The 21,651-nt window shown below is 38.0% G+C and overlaps 1 protein-coding gene across 2 annotated transcripts in view; it reads left to right on the top strand.

Moving 5' to 3' along the window:
• ITGB6 (integrin subunit beta 6) overlaps nt 1-21,651 on the top strand; it is a 330,575-nt gene that overhangs the window by 195,524 nt on the left and 113,400 nt on the right. For both annotated transcript variants that reach the window (XM_053698353.1, XM_053698352.1), the window contains 3 exons: nt 2,203-2,407; nt 16,406-16,652; nt 19,947-20,115. In XM_053698353.1, coding sequence (XP_053554328.1) covers nt 2,203-2,407; nt 16,406-16,652; nt 19,947-20,115 — 621 coding nt within the window. The remainder of the gene's footprint in view (nt 1-2,202; nt 2,408-16,405; nt 16,653-19,946; nt 20,116-21,651) is intronic.

The following is a 21,651-nucleotide window of genomic DNA, read 5'->3' as shown; positions in this document are numbered from 1 at the left end:
TTAGATTTAGGTTGTCTTTTATTTCTTTCTCTGTCCAGGTGATCCCATACTGCCTCTATAATATTCAGCTCTGGACTATGTGAAGGCCAGTCCATGACTGTCAGTGTTTTAGCAGCTGTTTTTCTATCCAAATATGATTTCACTGCATTCACAGTGTTCGTGGGATCGTTAGCATCCTGGAAAATAAAACAATTCCCAATCAGGCTCTTACCAGAAGGAATGGCATGATGAATTAAAACCTGTCTGTACTGTTCAGCATTCATGATCCCATCAATTCAGACAATATCGCCAACACCACTCACAGAAATGCAGCCCCAAACTAGGACAGACCCTCCACTATGTTTCACTGAAGGCCACAAGCTCAAATTCTTCCATCTCTCTTCAACTCTTCTTCTCACATATTGTCGACGATTGGACCCAAAAATGTCAAACTTGGATTTGTCACTCCATAATACTCTTTTCCACTGATCTTCATTCCAATCTTTGTGAGCTTTAGTACATCTTAGCCTTTTCACCTGGTTCCCCTTCTTATAAAGTGGTTTCTTGGCTGCTACCCTTCCAAAAAGACCTTTCCTGATCAAGCTTCTTCGGACTGTAGAAGGGTCAACTTGGCATCCCGATGAAGCTGCCAGATGCTGAGCCAGGTCCTTACTGGATGACTTCTGGTCTCCCAAAGCAGAAATTCTAAGGAACTTCTATCAGGTTTTGAAAGTTTTCTTCCTTATTGTCTTTGACCTCTCCTGGTTTGTTTGCTGATTTTCCTTTGAGATTGACCTTGCAGATGGAAAAGTATGATTTTATGTCTGTCAAATTCTGTGATCTTTGGCATTTTGAATAGAATGATGTGATTGGAAGTTGGTCTTATTAGCAAGCCTTTTTCACAGCAGTCATTTTGACATGAAATAGTAGGAGAAATACAGTTGTTAGCAATGACATTAATTAGGGTTTCATTCCATTTAGGTTTACGAGAGCCAGGTTCCTGCTATTGCTCAAGTGTAAGGGGAGGTCACACTAAATACTTGCCACTTTAGCCTATAGAATAATTTTTTTCAGTTTGTTTCTGTTTTTTAATGCTGCATACAAATATCCTGTATTTTCTGGTTATATTCTAATAAAGAAACTGAGAAATCATTATATATGGTCATTATACCATTACTTAAACAACAAATCTAATGATGGCCCAAGACTTTTGCACAGTACTGTATATGGTCATAGGTCAGATCTAAGGCCTGATGTATGCATATGATTATCAGGAGCCTCAGAGCTCAGGGTTTCATCTGAGAACTAATGTGGGCATATATCTGAGAGGAGCTCCAGAGCCATGGGTCTGATCTGAGTTCTGATCTGGTCGTATGGCAGACAGTATTTTCCGGGCATGGGTCTGATCTTGGGTCTCATGTGAAAGTATGACAGATGCGAGCTCCAGAGCCATGGGTCTGATCTGAGTTAGGATGTTGGCTTATGGTTGACAAGACCTTGGGGGTTATAATATGAGGTCAGATGTAGGCATATGACTGGCAGATGCTACAGAATCATAGGCCTTATGTGGGCATATAGAATTAGAAATCTTCATGGTCATTAGATCTAATCTGAAATCTGACGTGAAAATATATTTGACAAATGTCTTAAGGACAAAAATCTGAAGTGGGTATATATAAAGAGGCGTTAGAGCCTTTGGTCTGATGTGAGGTTTGATTATTATTATCATTATTTGTAATGTGCCATCAGATTCTGCAGAGCTATAACCATTCAAACATTGAATTTCAATATTTCTAAACCACACTGGGGCACAGAGCAATAATTAATCCAGTTTAAATTGAAATATTATAGCAACTAAACACTAAATATTTCAGAGTGCCTGCTGTCATTCTTCAAATTGTATGTCACAGTTTGCATATATATTAATATGAATCATATGACCTTTATATTAGCATTATTAATGTGCAAGATAATTCATATAATTATTTTTGTTGTAGCTGCTTCACGTTGACATTTGATTTGCATAATATATTCATTCACAGGAAATAAGCAAATTGAGTCAAAAGACTAAGCATTTCAAGTTTTCTAATTGATTCTTATTTCTCTCAAGACACTGTTGCAATTACTGTACCACTGGAGTAGAATGTTGATTATAAACATTAATCTTTATTAGAAAATGGAGTTAGAATTTGTGTTAATTTTTTTTTTTCAAACTCCTTACAGAATTTTACAGATTCACTGGAAGTTTGGGAACGATGTGACACAAGAGAAGGTCTTTTATCAAGAGGATGTTTATTAGATAATATTGAGTATACAGTATCCAAAGTAGAAATACATAAAAATAAACCACTCACTGAAGGTATCGAAGAAAACAGCTCATACGTTACACAGATTGCTCCACAGAAAATTGTCCTTAAACTGAGGCCAGGTAAGATATATGGTGTGATCTATTATAGTCTGTTCGCTTACGGTAATACAGTGCTGTAATTCATTAGAAATGTGGTAATGAAATGCTGTCATTCATTCAAAATGCAGTCAAATGCTGTAATTCATTAAAAGTGACGTAATGAAATGTTGTAATTCATTCCAAATGCGGTAATACAATGCTGTTATTCATTAGAAATGCGGCAATGAAATGCTTCAATTTATTAGAAATGCGGCAATAAAATGCTGTAATTCACTAGAAATGTGTTAATAAAATGCTGTAATTCATTAGAAATTTGGTAATGAAATGCTGTAATTCATTAGAAATGCGGTAATGAAATGCTGTAATTCATTCCAAATGCGGTAATAAAATTCTGTAATCCATTCCAAATGCGGTAATTTAAAATTCTGTAATTCATTAGAAATACAGTAATAAAATGCTGTAATTCATTAGAAATGTGGTAATGAAATGTTGTAATTCATTAGAAATGTGGTAATGAAATGTAATTCATTAGAAATGCGGTAATAAAATGCTGTAATTCATTAGAAATGCGGTAATAAAATGCTGTAATTCATTAGAAATGCGGTAATAAAATGCTGTAATTCATTAGAAATACAGTAATAAAATGTTGTAATTCATTAGAAATACAGTAATAAAATGTTGTAAATAATTAGAAATACAGTAATAAAATGCTGTACTTCATTAGAAATACAGTAATAACATGCTGTAAATCATTAGAAATACAGTAATAACATGCTGTAAATCATTAGAAATACAGTAATATAAAATGCTGTAATTCATTAGAAATACAGTAATAAAATGTTGTAAATAATTAGAAATACAGTAATAAAATGCTGTACTTCATTAGAAATACAGTAATAACATGCTGTAAATCATTAGAAATACAGTAATAACATGCTGTAAATCATTAGAAATACAGTAATATAAAATGCTGTAATTCATTAGAAATACAGTAATAAAATGTTGTAAATAATTAGAAATACAGTAATAAAATGCTGAAATTCATTAAAAATGTAGTAATGAAATGTTGTAATTCATTAGAAATGTGGTAATAAAATGCTGTAATTCATTAGAAATGCGCTAATAAAATGCTGTAATTCATTCCAAATGCGGAAATAAAATGCTGTAATTCATTAGAAATACAGTAATAAAATGCTGTAATTCATTAGAAATGCGGTAATAAAATGCTGTAATTCACTAGAAATATGGTAATGAAATGTAATTAATTAGAAATGTGGTAATAAAATGCTGTAATTCATTAGAGATGCGGTAATAAAATGCTGTAATTCATTAGAAATGCGGTAATAAAATGCAATACGCTCTCCGCATTCAGCATTGCACCAGCAGCTCTTGCGAACTGCTGGTGCAACGCTGCTCCCTGCATATTTGCGGCCAATCGGCCGCTAGCAGGGGGGTGTCAATCAACCCGATCTTATTCGATCGGGTTGAAATGTGGTGATGTCTGTCCGCCTCCTCAGAGAAGGCGGACAGGTTATGAAGCAGCGGTCTTTAGACCGCTGCTTCATAACTGGTGTTTCTGGCGAGCCTTCCGTACAGAGCTTGATAAATGGGCCCCATAGCCTTGAGTCAATAAAACCCATCTGTGAAACTATCTCTTTGAAAAAGCTACCTGCAACATTGCAACTATAAAATTGTGCAATACAAACCCCTCATCATAGCTATGAATTGTCCATAGAGCCACATCTATTTTCTAACAGTTCACTTTGCTGCATAAAACAATTACCAGCATCACAAACACACCTTCAAATCCTTACAAAGCAAGCAAAGCAAATGAGTTAAAATGGGGTAATAAAAAAATGTATAAAATGCCTGCACAAAATACATTCTTAACAAATGTAAAAGAAAAATTAAAGGAAAAACATTTAACAACCTCATGAGCTTTGCAAAAGCAAGACAAGATAATTCACAGGGGTGGTAAAGTATTTATGAATACCGCATGCTTTGCTGGCGTTTACATTAAATATACTGATGACGCTATCAGAACACCCTTTATTCTTGAGATGCTTCTCATTCTATCCAACAAAACTATTTTTCTACAAGAATATAGACATGTGATTATTCTGTACTTACCAACATTAACGTTTACCTTTTTTCAAGAATGGTTTAGAAGTTCTTGTGGTTGTAGTTCTTTTACCCACTTGGCAGTAAGTTCTCATTTCAAGAGCAAGACTTCCTAATAGGCTAGGTGAAGCAAGGCTCAATTAATTTTGAATATAATTTTGCCTTTACAAAGTGGTCTGTTTGAATCCTCACACACTTCTATGTATTTGGTCTTATGTTTACCCTCACAAAGCAATTAAACATACAGCGAATCAATATCCTCAGCTGGATATGGCCGTTGATTGGCAGCTATGCATGTATGCCGATCCTGATTAGTCCACCAATCTGTCCTGCTCAGGAGCTCTTATACATAGCGGCTTCTGAGGACAGCTTTGCTATGCGTTTAATCAATTCCAGGAGGTTAAACACAACACAGTGTACAACAAGCATATGTCGAATACTAAAGATCTTTAATAAATGAGATCAATGTGTAATTGTTTTAGCTCTATTTCTATGCAGCAATGATATTGTTAAAATTGATATTCGTTTTTATTTTTTTAAGAATTAAAGATTGACAAATGATTCATTTAATTCCAGGAGATAGTGGAATGAATATCTAATCAAAGCTTTGAAGTCTCACAGATTTTTTTTAAGAGTAAGGATTTCAACTGCATGTTCAGGCTCTTATGACTTGACAACCCTTGTAATCTTACTTTATTAGCCTCTTCTTAGAATAAATGCTTTACGGAAACTATTTTTCATGGATATCAAAGGGAACTCAGGCACAGGATTCAAAAGCATAATTATATTAAATATATAGAGCAAATAAACAAAAGGTACAGGAATGGTGAACTCAAAATTTACCTCATGACTATGAGCATTACATTTTAATACATATTCTAATTTACTCCTGTTATCAAATTTGACTTAGCTCCTTTCTATAACATAATAGTCAGGTTGGCTCAGTATGTACATTTCTTGAGTACTATGGCAGTGGTGTTTGTTATAATCTATAACATTGTAACAAACATTGCTACAAAAACCATACCTCCCAAAATTTTCTGGAGGCCCTACAGGAATGAAATGTTAGGAAGATTTGTATGTGGGCTGAGAGTTCTGAGGTTACAGTTAGGGTATCCTCTGGTTTTATTTTAGAAACTAAATCATTTGCCCTTAAAGGAAAGCTGCAGGAAGGACACTGAGATTCAATATGAAGACCATTTTGGACCTCTTAAAATGCTGCATATATAGCACTCAATATAAAGGGCTTGTTTTAATTCATAAATATATAGATACTTTGAATACATTCTGCACAGTACATTTACGCATATAAAATTGTTGTTTATATGGATCATGAAAGTTTAGAAATTGGATCTTTTGGTCTTCACATTCCAAGCTTTCCAGTATTTATGCATACCAAAGTACACTTGTAAGTGCATTTCCCCCCCAAAATATGAGTCTATTTATTAATAATTTTATTTATTTGAATTGCACCTGTATAGAAGCAGACATGTTATATTAGATACTAAAATTTGGAGTGGATCTTCAAAATATTAATGAAATCTACCTATTGTAAATTAGTCCCAACCCAGTTCATTACTCTCACTGCTACATACAGCAGGCCTAAGGACCATTTCAGTCGTGGCTCTCGGATTCTAAGTGGCTCTGTTAGAAGTGGCAGAGTTACTCACTTGAGTTAGAAACTGGAGGTGGAAACTGGAGTCCCACTAACACGTAAACTTAATAACTATACACCTACACAATGTTCTCCATGTCATTTCTGCTCTCTCTGCCTGCCCTTCTCCTAAAACTCACTGCATGTCCCTATAACAACAACCCCCACACTATCCATATCTCACCCTCCCTTCTCTCATCCCCTATGGTGTCCTCTCATGAACTATTCTGTTTCCTTACAAACACTTCCACCTCTAACTCTCCCGTGTCTAGTCATACGCAAACCTACAAATCTCACTCTCACGTTCTGTCACTCTCACTGCTACTACTGCTTGCTGCTGGTGATGTCTCTCCTAACCCTGGCCCTGCAGCAATCACCACACTTCTACACTCTCGCTCTGTCTCCCTCTGCAAAAACTCTAGGTCACACAATACCAACAATCTCATCTCCATTAACCAACAGCGCCTAGTCCCCCCCTTTTTATGTGCCCTCTGGAATGCTCGCTCTGTCTGTAACAAACTTACAACTGTCCACAACCTGTTTGTTTCCTGGCTATCTTCCTCTGACACTGTTTCCATTGCTGCTCTCACACATGGTGGTCTTCACTTTAGCCACACACCTAGGCCAGATGAGAGACACAGTAGCAGTGTTAGCATTTTACTCTCCCCCTCCTGCTCCTATCAGTACCTATCTCCATTTCCATCTCTCTTCTTTTCTTCCTTTGAAGTCCACTGCATTCGCCTGTTCTCCCCCTTTTCTCTCATAGTGGCAGTTATCTATCTACCCCTGGACCAACCTCCCAATTTCTTCACAACTTTGCTGCCTGGCATCCTTACTTTCTCTCTACAAATACACCTACACTAATTCTGGGGGACTTCAACATCCCCATTGACAACCCATCTGCCCCTGCTGCCTCTAAACTTCTCTCACTCACTAACTTCTTCGGCCTTTCACAATCCACCCTATTCCCTACCCACCGCGATAGACACTCTATTAATCTGGTATTCTCCTATCTCTGCTCTTTCCCAGATGTTGCCTGTCGCCATCTCAGACCACCATCTGCTCACCTTTAATCTTAATATACAGGCTAAAACTACTTCCCCCCTCGCCCCCACACCTGTAGAAATCTACACACTGTACACCCTCCCCAGCTCTCCAACCTTATTCAAATACGCCTCCCCCACACTTCCAAGATATCCTGCCCTGACCTTGCCAAAACCCACTATAACAATAATCTCTCCTCTGCACTTGACACTCTTGCTCCGTCCCAACTTCGCAAAGCCCCACGTCTTCAGCTCCGGCCCTGACACTCCCAGCAAACAAGCCACCTACAAAAATGCCCCCGCACTGCTGAACGTGCCTGAAGGAAATCCTGCTTTGAACCTGATTTCATGCACTATAAGTTCATCCTTTACTCTTACACTTCTGCCCTTCACTTAGTTAAGCAAACATACTTCTCTTCTCTTATGGCCACTCACTCCTCAAACCCTAACCTCTTCTCCATTTTCAACTCTCTTTTCTACCCACCTGCACCACCCCCCTCATCTGCGTTCAGTGCTCAAGACCTGGCTGACTACTTTTTAATAAAACACTTACCATCCGAAGAAACATCCCAACACAAGCCTGAAATCTCCAAACTTTGCTCCCAGTCACCCCCTCTGCCGCTCTCTGCACCCTCCTCCCATCCACTGAGAGCGAAGTGACTTCCCTATTGTCTTCCTCACACCTCACTACCTGCCCACTTGACCCTATTCCTTCACATCTAATATGCTCTCTGTCTCCCACCCTCACTCCAGCTCTTGCCCACATATTCAACCTATCCCTTTCTACCAGCTCATTCCCTGCCTTCTTCAAACATGCAAAGGTCACCCCCATCCTCAAAAAACCCTCCCTTGACCCTAACTCTCCTGCAAACTACCGCCCCCTTTTATCACTGCTCCCACTAGCTTCAAAAATTCTTGAAAAAACAGTTTTTGATCACCTAACCCACTTTCTGTCCTCAAACTCACTGCTTGACCCCCTGCAATCTGGCTTCCATTCCCAACACTCAACTGAGACTGCCCTCACCAAGGTTACTAACGATCTCCTTTCTGCTAAAAACAAAGGCTACTATTCTATACTCATCTTACTTGACCTCTCTGCTGCCTTTGAAACTGTTGACCATCCCCTTCTCCTATGGACTCTCACCTCTCTTGGGCTCTGTGACACTGCCCTCTCCTGGATTCACTCTTATCTCTCTAACAGATCCTTCTCCATCTCTTTTGCTGGTGACTCCTCATCTCCATTGCCTCTTTCTGTTGGAGTACCTCAAGGCTCTGTCCTGGGTCCTCTACTCATCTCTATTTACACTTCTTCACTGGGTAAATTTATCAACAGCTATGGCTTCAACTTCCACCTCTATGCTGATGATACCCACTCCTACACTCTCTCCTTCTGTCAATTCTCACATAAGCGACTGCTTATCTGGCATTTCCTCCTGGATGGCCTCTCACCACCAAAAAATAAACATGTCCAAGACCCTCTAACTCTACTACAGTTTCTAGTTTTTCCATAACTGTTGGCGGCACCACTATCTCCCCATCACCCCAAGTCCACTGCCTTGGAGTCACACTTGACTCAAAGGTGTCCTTCATTCCCCACATCCAATTGCTCTCTTTATCCTGCCATAACCACCTACACAATATCTCCAAAATGTGTTCATTTCTGAGTGATGAAACTACTAAACTGCTAATCCACTCCCTGGTAATTTCCAGACTTGACTACTATAATAACTTGTTAACTGGCCTCCCTCTCTCCCGCCTCTCTCCCCTTCAATCCATCCTAAATGCATCTTCCAGGCTAATCCACCTCTCTTGATGCTCCGTTTCTGCTGCACCTCTCTGTGAGTCCCTTCACTGGCTCCCCATTCACAACAGAATTAAATTTAAAATTCTCACCCCAACCTACAAAGCAGTCACCAATACTACCCCACCCTACCTGTCCTCACTCATCAACAAATATACTCCAGCCCGCCCCCTAAGATCCAACAATGACCTGCTCCTTGCCTCCTCTACCATCACCTCCTCTTATGCTAGACTACAGGACTTGTCTCGTGCGACACCAACCCTCTGGAACGCACTTCCTCAAGCTGTCAGACTCTCCCCTAACCTCTCCTCCTTTAAACATTCCCTAAAGACCTTTTCTCTTGTAAGGTGTATCCAGTCCACGGATCATCCATTACTTGTGGGATATTCTCATTCCCAACAGGAAGTTGCAAGAGGACACCCACAGCAGAGCTGTAATATAGCTCCTCCCCTAACTGTCATACCCAGTCATTCTCTTGCAACTCTCAACAAGCTAGGATGTTGTAGGAGAGAGTGGTTAAATATAGTTAGTTTATTTTCTTCAATCAAAAGTTTGTTATTTTTAAATAGTACCGGAGTTGTGCTATTTTATCTCAGGCAGTAAATAGAAGAAGAATCTGCCTGAGGTTTCTATGATCTTAGCAGGTTGTAACTAAGATCCATTGCTATTCTCACATATGTCTGAGGGGATTACACAGATGAGGTAACTTCAGCGAGAGAATGGCGTGCAGTTTATTCTGCTATCAGGTATGTGCAGTTATAATTTTTTCTAGAGATGGAAAACACTAGAAAATGCTGCTGATACCGGATTAATGTAAGTTAAGCCTGAATACAGTGATTTAATAACGACTGGTATCATGCTTACTCCCAGGGGTAATACCCTTATGATATTGCAATATAAACGTTTGCTGGCATGTTTAATCGTTTTTATATATGCATTGGTGATAAAACTTTATTGGGGCCTAGTTTTTTCCACATGGCTGGCTTAAATTTTGACTAGAAACAGTTTTACTGAGGCTTTCCACTGTTATAGTATAAAAGTTACAGTTGGTGCAGTTAAAATTACAAACTGTGACATCCAGCTTCCCTCAGGAGTCCCCTGTATGCTATAGGACATCTCTAAAGGGCTCAAAGGCTTTCCAAAGTCGTTTATTGGGGAAGGTAGGATCACAGCTTGCTGTGGCAGTTGGTTGTGACTGTTTAAAAAAAAAAAAAAAAAAAAAAAAGTCTATTTTGTTTTTTTGATCCGTTTTTTGAACTAAGGGGTTAATCATCCATTTGCAAGTGGATGCAATGCTCTGCTAGCCTATTACATACACTATAAAAATTTCGTTTGATTTACTGCATTTTTTCACTGTTTTTCAAATTCTGACAAACTTTGTTTCTCTTAAAGGCACAGTACCGTTTTTTATATTTGCTTGTTAACTTGATTTAAAGTGTTTTCCAAGCTTGCTAGTCTCATTGCTAGTCTGTATAAACATGTCTGACATAGAAGAAACTCCTTGTTCATTATGTTTAAAAGCCATGGTGGAACCCCCTCTTAGAATGTGTACCAAATATACTGATTTCATTTTATGCAATAAAGATCATATTCTGTTTTTAAAAAAATTATCACCAGAGGAATCTGACGAGGGGAAAGTTATGCCGACTAACTCTCCCCACGTGTCAGACCCTTTGACTCCCGCCCAAGGGACTCACGCTCAAATGGCGCCAAGTACATCTAGGGCGCCCATAGCGTTTACTTTACAAGACATGGCGGCAGTCATGGATAATACACTGTCAGCGGTATTAGCCAGACTACCTGAACTTAGAGGTTAGCGAGATAGCTCTGGGGTGAGACAAAATGCAGAGCATACTGACGCTTTAAGAACCATGTCTGATACTGCCTCACAATATGCAGAAACTGAGGAAGGAGAGCTTCAGTCAGTGGGTGATGTTAATGACTCAGGAAAGATAACTGATTCTAATATTTCTACATTTAAATTTAAGCTTGAACACCTCCGCGTGTTACTTAGGGAGGTTTTAGCTGCTCTGAATGACTGTGATAACATTGCAGTGCCAGAGAAATTTTGTAGACTGGATAAATGCTTTGCAGTGCCGGTGTGTACTGATGTTTTTCCAATACCTAAAAGGTTTACAGAAATTATTAATAAGGAATGGGATAGACCAGGTGTGCCGTTCTCTTCCCCTCCTATTTTTAGAAAAATGTTTTCCAATAGACGCCACCACACGGGACTTATGGCAGACAGTCCCTAAGGTGGAGGGAGCAGTTTCTACTCTAGCAAAGCGTGCTACTATCCCTGTCGAGGACAGTTGTGCTTTTTTAGAGCCAATGGATAAAAAATTAGAAGGTTACCTTAAGAAAATATTTATTCAACAAGGTTTTATCCTACAGCCCATTGCATGCATTGCCCCTGTCACTGCTGCTGCGGCGTACTGGTTTGAGTCTCTGGAAGAGGCTTTACAGGTAGAGACTCCATTGGATGACATACTTGGCAAACTTAGAGCACTTAAGCTAGCCAATTCTTTTGTTTCTGATGCCATTGTTCATTTGAATAAACTAACGGCTAAGAATTCTGGTTTTGCTATACAGGCGCGCAGAGCGCTATGGCTTAAATCATGGTCAGCTGACGTGACTTTAAAATCTAAGCTACTTAACATTCCCTTCAAGTGGCAGACCGTATTCGGGCCTGGTTTGAAGGAGATTATTGCTGATATCACGGGAGGAAAAGGTTGTGCCCTTCCTCAGGACAGGTCCAAATCTAGGGCCAAACAGTCTAATTTTCGTGCCTTTCGAAACTTCAAGGCAGGTGCGGCATCAACTTCCTCTAATAATAAACAAGAGGGAACTTTTGCTCAATCCAAGACGGTCTGGAGACCAAACCCAGACCTGGAAAAAAGGTAAGCAGGTCAAAAAGCCTGCTGCTGCCTCTAAGACAGCATGAAGGAACGACCCCCTATCCGGTAACGGATCTAGTAGGGGGCAGACTTTCACTCTTCGCCCAGGCGTGGGCAAGAGATGTTCAGGATCCCTGGGCGTTGGAAATTATATCCCAGGGATATCTTCTGGACTTCAAAGCTTCCCCCCCCAAAAGGGAGATTTCACCTTTCACAATTATCTGCAAACCAGATAAAGAGTGAGGCATTCTTACACTGTGTACGAGACCTCCTAGTTATGGGAGTGATCCATCCAGTTCCAAAGGAGGAACAGGAACAGGGTTTTTACTCAAATCTGTTTGTGGTTCCCAAAAAAGAGGGAACCTTCAGACCGATTTTGGATCTAAAGATCTTAAACAAATTCCTCAAAGTTCCGTCGTTCAAGATGAAACTATTCGTACCATCCTACCACTGATCCAGGAGGGTCAATATATGACTACAGTGGATCTAAAGGATGCTTATCTTCACATTCCGATACACAAAGATCATCATCGGTTTCTCAGGTTTGCCTTTCAAGACAGGCATTACCAGTTGTAGCTCTTCCCTTTGGATTAGCTACAGCCCCAAGAATCTTTACAAAGGTTCTAGGGTCGCTTTTGGTGGTCCTAAGGCCGCGGGGCATAGCAGTAGCCCCTTATTTAGACGACATCCTGATACAGGCGTCAAACTTCCAAATTGCCAAGTCTCATACGGACGTAGTACTGGCATTTCTGAGGTCGCATGGGTGGAAAGTGAACGAGGAAAAGTGTTCTCTATCCCCACTCACAAGAGTTTCCTTTCTAGGGACTCTGATAGATTCTGTAGAAATGAAAATTTACCTTGACGGAGTCCAGGTTATCAAAGCTTCTAAATTCCTGTCGGCTTCTTCATTCCATTCCGCGCCCTTTGGTGGCTCAGTGTATGGAAGTAATCGGCTTAATGGTAGCGGCAATGGACATAGTGCTGTTTGCACGCTTACATCTCAGACCGCTGCAACTATGCAGGCTCAGTCAGTGGAGCGGGGATTACACAGATTTGGCCCCTCAACTGAATCTGGACCAAGAGACCAGGGATCCTCTTCCCTGGTGGCTATCTCGGGTCCATCTGTCCAAAGGTATGACCTTCACAGGCCAGATTGGACTATTGTAACAACAAATGCCAGCCTTCTAGGTTGGGGTGCAGTCTGGAACTCCCTGAAGGCTCAGGGATCGTGGACTCAGGAGGAGTCTCTCCTTCCAATAAATATTCTGGAACTAAGAGCGATATTCAAGGCTCTTCAGGTTTGGCCTCAGTTAGCAACTCTGAGGTACATCAGATTTCAGTCGGTCAACATCACGACTGTAGCTTACATCAACCATCGAGGGGGAACAAGAAGTTCCCTAGAGATGTTAGAAGTTTCAAAAATAATTCACTGGGCAGAGATTCACTCTTGCCACCTATCAGCTATCCATATCCCAGGTGTAGAGCACTGGGAGGCGGATTTTCTAAGTCGTCAGACTTTTCATCCGGGAGAGTGGGAACTCCATCCGGAGGTATTTGCACAACTGATTCTCCGTTGGGGCAAACCAGAACTGGATCTCATGGCGTCTCGCCAGAACGCCAAGCTTCCGTGTTACGGATCCAGTTCCAGGGATCCCAAGGCGACACTGATAGATACTCTAGCAGCGCCCTGGTCTTTCAAACTGGCTTATGTGTTTCCACCGTTTCCTCTGCTCCCTCAACTGATTGCCAAGATCAAGCAGGAGAGAGCATCGGTGATTCTGATAGCACCTGCGTGGCCACGCAGGACCTGGTATGCAGATCTAGTGGACATGTCATCCTTTCCACCATGGTCTCTGCCTCTGAGACAGGACCTTCTACTTCAGGGTCCTTTCAACCATCCAAATATAATTTCTCTGAGGCTGACTGCCTGGAGATTGAATGCTTGATTTTATCAAAGCGTGGCTTCTCCGAGTCAGTTATTGATACCTTAATACAGGCACGAAAGCCTGTCACCAGGAAAATTTACCATAAGGTATGGCGTAGATATCTTTATTGGTGTGAATCCAAGGGTTACTCATGGAGTAAGGTCAGGATTCCTAGGATTTTATCTTTTCTCCAAGAAGGTTTGGAAAAAGGATTGTCAGCTAGTTTCTTAAAGGGACAGATTTTTGCTCTGTCTATTCTTTTGCACTAGCGTCTGGCAGATGTTCCAGATGTTCAGGCATTTTGTCAGGCTTTAGTTTGAATCAAGCCTGTGTTTAAACCTGTTGCTCCACCATGGAGCTTAAACTTGGTTCTTAAGGTTCTTCAAGGAGTTCCGTTTGAACCTCTTCATTCCATAGATATCAAACTTTTATCTTGGAAAGTTCTTTTTTTTTTTTTTGGTAGCTATTTCCTCGGCTCGTAGAGTCTCTGAGCTATCTGCCTTACAATGTGATTCTCCTTATCTGATTTTTCATACGGATAAGGTAGTCCTGCGTACCAAACCTGGGTTCTTACCTAAGGTGATATCTAACAAGAATATCAATCAAGAGATTGTGGTTCCATCCTTGTGTTACACAATCTGGACGTGGTCTGTGCTTTAAAGTTTTACTTACAAGCTACTAAAGATTTTCGTCAAACATCTGCTTTGTTTGTTGTCTACTCTGGACAGAGGAGAGGTCAAAAGGCTTTGGCAACCTCTTTTTCTTTTTGGCTAAGAAGCTTAATCCGCTTAGCCTATGAGACTGCTGGACAGCAGCCTCCTGAAAGGATTACAGCTCATTCCACTAGAGCTGTGGCTTCCACTTGGGCCTTTAAAAATGAGGCTTCTGTTGAACAGATTTGCAAGGCGGCGACTTGGTCTTCGCTTCATACTTTTTCAAAATTTTACAAATTTGATACTTTTGCTTCTTCGGAGGCTATATTTGGGAGAAAGGTTTTACAGGCAGTGGTTCCTTCCAGTTAAGTTCCTGCCTTGTCCCTCCCTTCATCCGTGTACTTTAGCTTTGGTATTGGTATCCCACAAGTAATGGATGATCCGTGGACTGGATACACCTTACAAGAGAAAACACAATTTATGCTTACCTGATAAATTTATTTATCTTGTGGTGTATCCAGTCCACGGCCCGCCCTGTCATTTTAAGGCAGGTAATTTTTAAATTTAAACTACAGTAACCACTACACCCTATGGGTCCTCCTTTCTTGGCTTGTTTTTGGTCGAATGACTGGCTATGACAGTTAGGGGAGGAGCTATATTACAGCTCTGCTGTGGGTCTCCTCTTGCAACTTCCTGTTGGGAATGAGAATATCCCACAAGTAATGGATGATCCGTGGACTGGATACACCACAAGAGAAATAAATTTATCAGGTAAGCATAAATTGTGTTTTCTCTTGTAAGGTGTATCCAGTCCACGGATCATCCATTACTTGTGGGATATTCTCATTCCCAACAGGAAGTTGCAAGAGGACACCCACAGCAGAGCTGTAACTTCAATGAACTTCACTAACCTAACAGTTGCCCTCATCTATCTCCTCACTAATATCATTCTCACCTTTGCAGTCCCCACCTCCTGTTTCCTATCCTCCTACCAATCTAGATTGTAAGTTCCTACAGGAATAGGGCCCTTAATTCACCCTGTATTTGTGTGTAAAATTTTGTCTTTTTTTGTACTGTTTCACCGTTGTACTTTTATCCCTGTACCCATGGGCAGCGCTGCGGAATCTGTTGGCGCTTTATAAATAAAGAATAATAATAATAATAACCTCCTTTCTACACCCCAACTTCCTTTTGCTTTACCTTCCTTGCTTATTATTCTTACTGTATCTCCTCTAAGAGGTATATCTGAATCCCAACACTTCCACCTTGGACTCTAATTGGGACTCTTGATTTTTAGATATTATAGTTTGAAATGTCAGTTTACTGAGAAGAATAGTTCTCATTGTAACATAGTTGGTTGGAAATTTATGTTTGTCTAATGTAATGATGAATGATTTGTACACTCTGCTCTTACACAATTAAATAATGAAAAATAGTCCCAAAATGATTGTTCATGGTTTGTTTGTTTTTTTTAAAAAAAATTATTTTTTAAAGATTAGAATTGAATAGTGACAATTTTGTGTAGAAATATTCTCTGGTCCAATACTCTCATAAATGTCAAGTGGATCTATAGTGTAAGCAATTAACATTAGGATTTCATTTTTCTCACCACTTCATAATGCTCTTGATGATTTCCTATGAGTAAAGGGACATAATAATCAAAACATAAACTGCACTAGTGATATTTTTAGGATCTCTGTTCTGTATGTGTCTAACCCCCGTTAAATGGTTAGAAACACAGGCAAATTTGGTTTTAATTTATCTGTGTTTCTTTTTCCTAGCCTACAAACATGAGCTCTGTTTTATTTTAATAAACACAATGAATGCATGCCCTTTAACAACTGTTCTAAAGGACATCACATAGAACATTTAACCAATTAAAGTCCATAATATTGTCTTACAAAATTGCTGTTTGGTTGTTTCAGGAAATGATGTGACATTTCAAGTTAATGTTCGTCAGACTGAAGATTATCCTGTGGATTTATATTACCTAATGGACCTATCCGCATCCATGGATGATGATCTGAAAACAATAAAAGAGTTAGGATCAACTCTTTCTACAGAAATGTCCAAATTAACTAGCAACTTTCAACTGGGATTTGGATCTTTTGTAGAAAAACCAGTATCACCCTTCATCAAAACCACACAGAAGGAAATTGAAAACCCTTGCCAGTAAGCAACTTGTATCTATCTTTATTCAATATGTTCCCTTTATTAATTATTATAATAAATAATATTTTATGATTGTGAATGATGGGGGAAATTCCAGGTTTCAGTATTAGCTTAATCTATAGTAGAAAAATTAGCATATGTGCCTACCTAGGTTTAGCTTTCAATAAAGGCTACCAGGAGAACAAAGCAAATTTGATGATAAAAGTAAATTGTTTAAAATTTCATGCCCTATCTGAATCATGAATGTTTAATTTTGACTTGACTGTCCCTGTAAAGGACCAGTAAATACAGTAGAGTTGCATAATAAACAAATGTATGATAAAAAAAAAGACAATGCAATAGCACTTAGTCGGAACTTCAAATGAAAAGTAGATTTTTTTCTGATACATTTCAGTTATGCCAATTTCCACTCCCCCTGTATCATGTGACAGCCATCAGCCAATCACAAATGCATATACATATATTCTGTGAATTCTTGCACATGCTCAGTAGGAGCTGGTGACTCAAAAAGTATAAAAAATAAAAACACTGTGCACATTTTGTTAATGGAAGTAAATTGGAAAGTTGTTTAAAATTGCATGAAAGTTTAATTTTGACTTGAGTGTCACTTTAAAGGGTGCTCAGACAACTAATTTTAAGCACTATTGTATGACTATTTAAAAAAAGAAATCTATTAACAGCTTACAAGTGGATTTAAAAAAATACAGCAAATTGGTGCTCTACCTCCCGAGTTATCTTGATCATTTCTGTAAGAGTTTTTTTTTAAATACACACATCACAAAGGGAATTACTTAGTTAATCTTTCTTCGACACAGGCGAAGTACTGGCAATTGACCCTCCATTTAGATCTACTAATCTTTATTTTTCCGTAACCCTTATTTTAAAGTAGATGAAAAACATCTTTGGTTATCTATCATTTAAATAATTCCAGTTTTAGTTGCCATAGAAGCAGTCTAGGCGCATTTACTGTGTCTAGTCAGGCCAGGTCTTCCAAAATCATTATTAAAGAGTATTGAAAAACATTACTATGAATTTTTTTGTTAAACAAATTTTCTCTTTCACATTCTTCTCCAGCAACTTTGTCATTTTGAAACTTAACATCTCTGGACTTACAAAAGAAAATTTTAAGAAAAGAAAATAAAGATTACTTAACAACTTTCATTTAACCTTCATTTTAAATTTCATAAAGAAATTTTCAGCTTGTCATTCTCTAACATTTAATTAATTGTAGATAGATTTCCTTTAGATTTGTGCTTCTATGGTCCTAGTTTTGAAAATTTAAAATTGTAATTTTAAGTTACTTAAATATTAAAAAGTAGAGTATTTTAGATTAAACTGGAATACTAGAGAAATGTTTAGCCATGGCTGCAGCTAAATCCAGTGAATGGATTTAGTAGGAAAACAGGAGTTGGCACATGTGCTTTTTGTCATAATGCAAGATTAGACGGTTCTTATTTTAAAGATGTAAGTTCAGCTCATCTTTTTTTAATAATCCACAGACATAACACAGATGTTTTTTTCTTTTCTTTTTGGGGAGGGAGAGGTTAATGGAAATTTGAAAATTAACTAGTTACCTCCAACTTAGATGTCTATATCCAAACAGTCTAAAAGGCCAATGAGCCATATATCTTTAAAAGACCCAGGCTGTTTCTGAAAGCTCTATATTCATGGAGTAGCTGCAGGGAGCCAATTGGCTCCTTGTCTTGTGTGCCTCCATTACAATCCCATGAACCACAGGGAGCATAAAACAAATACAGCATCTCAAAGACCTTTTTTTGTTGCTATACATACAAACAGGTACCACATCAGAAGGTGTAGTCATTTCCCAAAGGAGTATAATGTTCAAGTGAGAGATGGGTTTAGGTTGCAGTTTTCCATTAAGTGTTTTTTAAAAGTGAGAACTCAGGCATTAAACCATTTTTGGTTTCGATATGCACTGCAGCCAAAATGATAAGAAATTTTAAACCATGAACCTGCTATGCATACTTCACTGCTAGATCTATATAATGTATTTAAATATGTTTATATTTAAAGGGACATTCTGGTAAAAAATGAAATGCACATAGATTAATTAAATCTTTGAATAGAAACATATTTGCAATATACATATATTGGCAAAAATATAGTAAAAGTTATCACTGTTATTCTCAGTGCACCAGCATTTTAAGTACTGCAACTGCTCAGGGCACTATTGCCGCTAGTATCATGTCAGCAATTAACAAATTGAGTCATTATCAGATGGTACAAGCAGCTTAGGCTCTCTGAGCAAGTGTTGTGTTTAAAATGCTGGTGCACTGTGCATACTTAAATACACTTTTGAAACAGCTATAGCTTTTACAAAAATGCTTCTATGCAAAACTGAAACTCATCTATGTGGATTCCAATTTTGACTGGAATGTCCCTTTAAATATCTTCATGTGCACACATATAACAATATGCAGGTCATTTTTGGAACATACATAAGCAATTCACAGTCAGCATAAAATATTGTATATTTCAGGTTGTAAATGTGTCTTTTTTTGCTTAAAAAATGTTATGCTTCCGGACATTTCAATGCATGAAAATAGGGTATAATTGTACCCAGACGGAGTGGAATATTTGCTTTCATTGTGAAGACCGATAAATCCAAATAATTGTTGTCTGGTTTCACCAATAAAACTTCATGCATTACCCTTAGAGGGGTTATATTTAGACATGTGCGTTTCGTTCCGAATTTAAATTCGGACGAATTTGTCAAATTCGGAGATTCGGATCGATTTGAATTTCCGAATTACCGTAGCACCGAATCTAATGAATAAATCCGAATTAGTTCGGATTTATTCGTAAAATTCGGATGGCCATGGACTAGCCACAATTACACTAGTATTGTACTGTATATTAGGTTATATCACTCTGTTATGGGTTACACCTAATATTACAGTACATAATACTAGTCTAATACACAGCACATCCCACCTAACACATACCGAACTTCCGAATCGAATCCGAACTGAATATCCGAATGCATCCGAATTTATTCGAATCAAAATGAATCCGAACGAATCCAAAACAAATGCATTCAAATTTATCCGAATTCGAATCGATCCGAAAACGAAATTCAAAAACATCCGAATCGATCTAAAACAAACCGAAACTAATTTTTTCACCGCGCACAAGTCTAGTTATATCATGTGCAAACCATTAATAGTTATACATAACTATGATCCTAAAAATGTTGTTATACTATTGTGACTGCATATGGCTACTGCATATTAAAAATGAATAATTCTAAATTAATTTGTATGTCTTTTACAGAAGTGTGCCTAACTACTACTGCTTACCAACTTTTGGATATAAACATGTTTTATCCTTGACTGACAATGCAGAGAACTTTAATCAAATTGTGAAAACACAAAGAATATCAGCAAATATCGATACACCGGAAGGGGGATTTGATGCAATTATGCAGGCAGCTGTTTGTAAGGTAATATAACAAATGTTGTAGTAAAGTATTCATCTTTTAATCCACTGATTTGAGTATTTAAGAGATTATATGTGTGTTGTTTGTCATTGCAGTTAGGCAACATATGTAAAAGCAGACCTAAGTCAATACGAGATTGTGTTTGTTTAGGAACATTATGTAGTACTTAAAAGGACACAAAACCAAAATGTTTCTATCGTGTTTCACAAAGAGCATACAATTTTGAACAACTTTCCAATTTACTCCTATTATCTGTTATTGAAGGCACAGCAATGCACTACAGGGAGCTAGTTAAAAACATCAGTAAAAAATGGATCAATGCTCAAACACCACTGTTTCCTAGGGGGTGCTAAAGAACAATGAACTAATTGTGCATTAAACACTGAAGTTAAAAAAAAAAAAAACATAAAATAAAATAACCAATATTAAAGATATATGATTATATCAATAAACCAAACGTCCAGAACACTAAAAAGCATTTGCTTCTCTTCATACGGTCCAGAAAAAAACCTCCTTAGATTCTGTAGAGTGAACCCACAGCCAAAAGAGAATAGCAGTGATCTGCCGTTGGTGCTGTTTAAGATCCAGTCTGCTTTGTTTGTTGTTTGCAAACATATCAGTAAATCAATGATAAGGCTATATGTGCAGCCACCAATCAACTGCTAGGTCCCAGCTCCTGAGCCTACCTAGGTATGTTTTTCAATAAAGGATAAACAGAGAATGAAGTAAATTAGATAACAGAACTAAATTGTAAAGTTGTTTAAAATTATATGTTCTATCTAAATAATAAAATGTTGTATTGTTATGCAAATATACACCTTTGTCATTTTGTGTTTAGCTTACTATTCAAGTGTAACTTATTGTAATTTTATTTATTTATTTATTTATTTATTTTACATAATCTTATTGCTAGTTTTAAAATGTTTGCTAAAGCATTATATTCAGTGTCCAGCTGTGGATAGTTTCAGAGACAATATTATATAGGAGGCTGTCCAAGGTACTAAATAGAAAGCACTTAACCTCCTCTAATCATGATAGCAAATTTAGATTTCACTTTTAAAGGGACAGTTAACTCCAAAATTGCTGTTGTTTAAAAAGATAGATAATACCTTTATTACCCATTCCTAGGGATGGGGGAATGTTTTTATATTCAAATTCGAATGTTTACATAATCAAATGTTGATAAGAATGAACATTCTTAAAAAATCTTTAATCTAATGTTATTTCCAGTTTTTGAATGTCACTTTCGAATGTCACTTTCATATTCAAATGTTCATAATAGATCGAATACACACATTCGAAAATCGAATGTGTATATTCCATTCATTATGAACATTCGAATTTGAATATTACATTTATAAAACACAGTTGTAGACTAGAAATACTATTTCAAATTTGAATATTACATTTCAAAATTGAATGTGATAAAATACATAGCTAAACATTCTATTATTCAAACGAACATTTTTGAATGTTATTGAAAAATTCAAAAATGAAAATTTGAAAATAGAATGTTAGAATGTTATTTAAACATTTGAA

The sequence above is a fragment of the Bombina bombina genome, chromosome 1 (assembly GCF_027579735.1).
Source record: "Bombina bombina isolate aBomBom1 chromosome 1, aBomBom1.pri, whole genome shotgun sequence".
Taxonomy (NCBI): Eukaryota; Metazoa; Chordata; class Amphibia; order Anura; family Bombinatoridae; genus Bombina; species Bombina bombina.
This window is presented reverse-complemented; position numbering and strand designations above follow the sequence as displayed.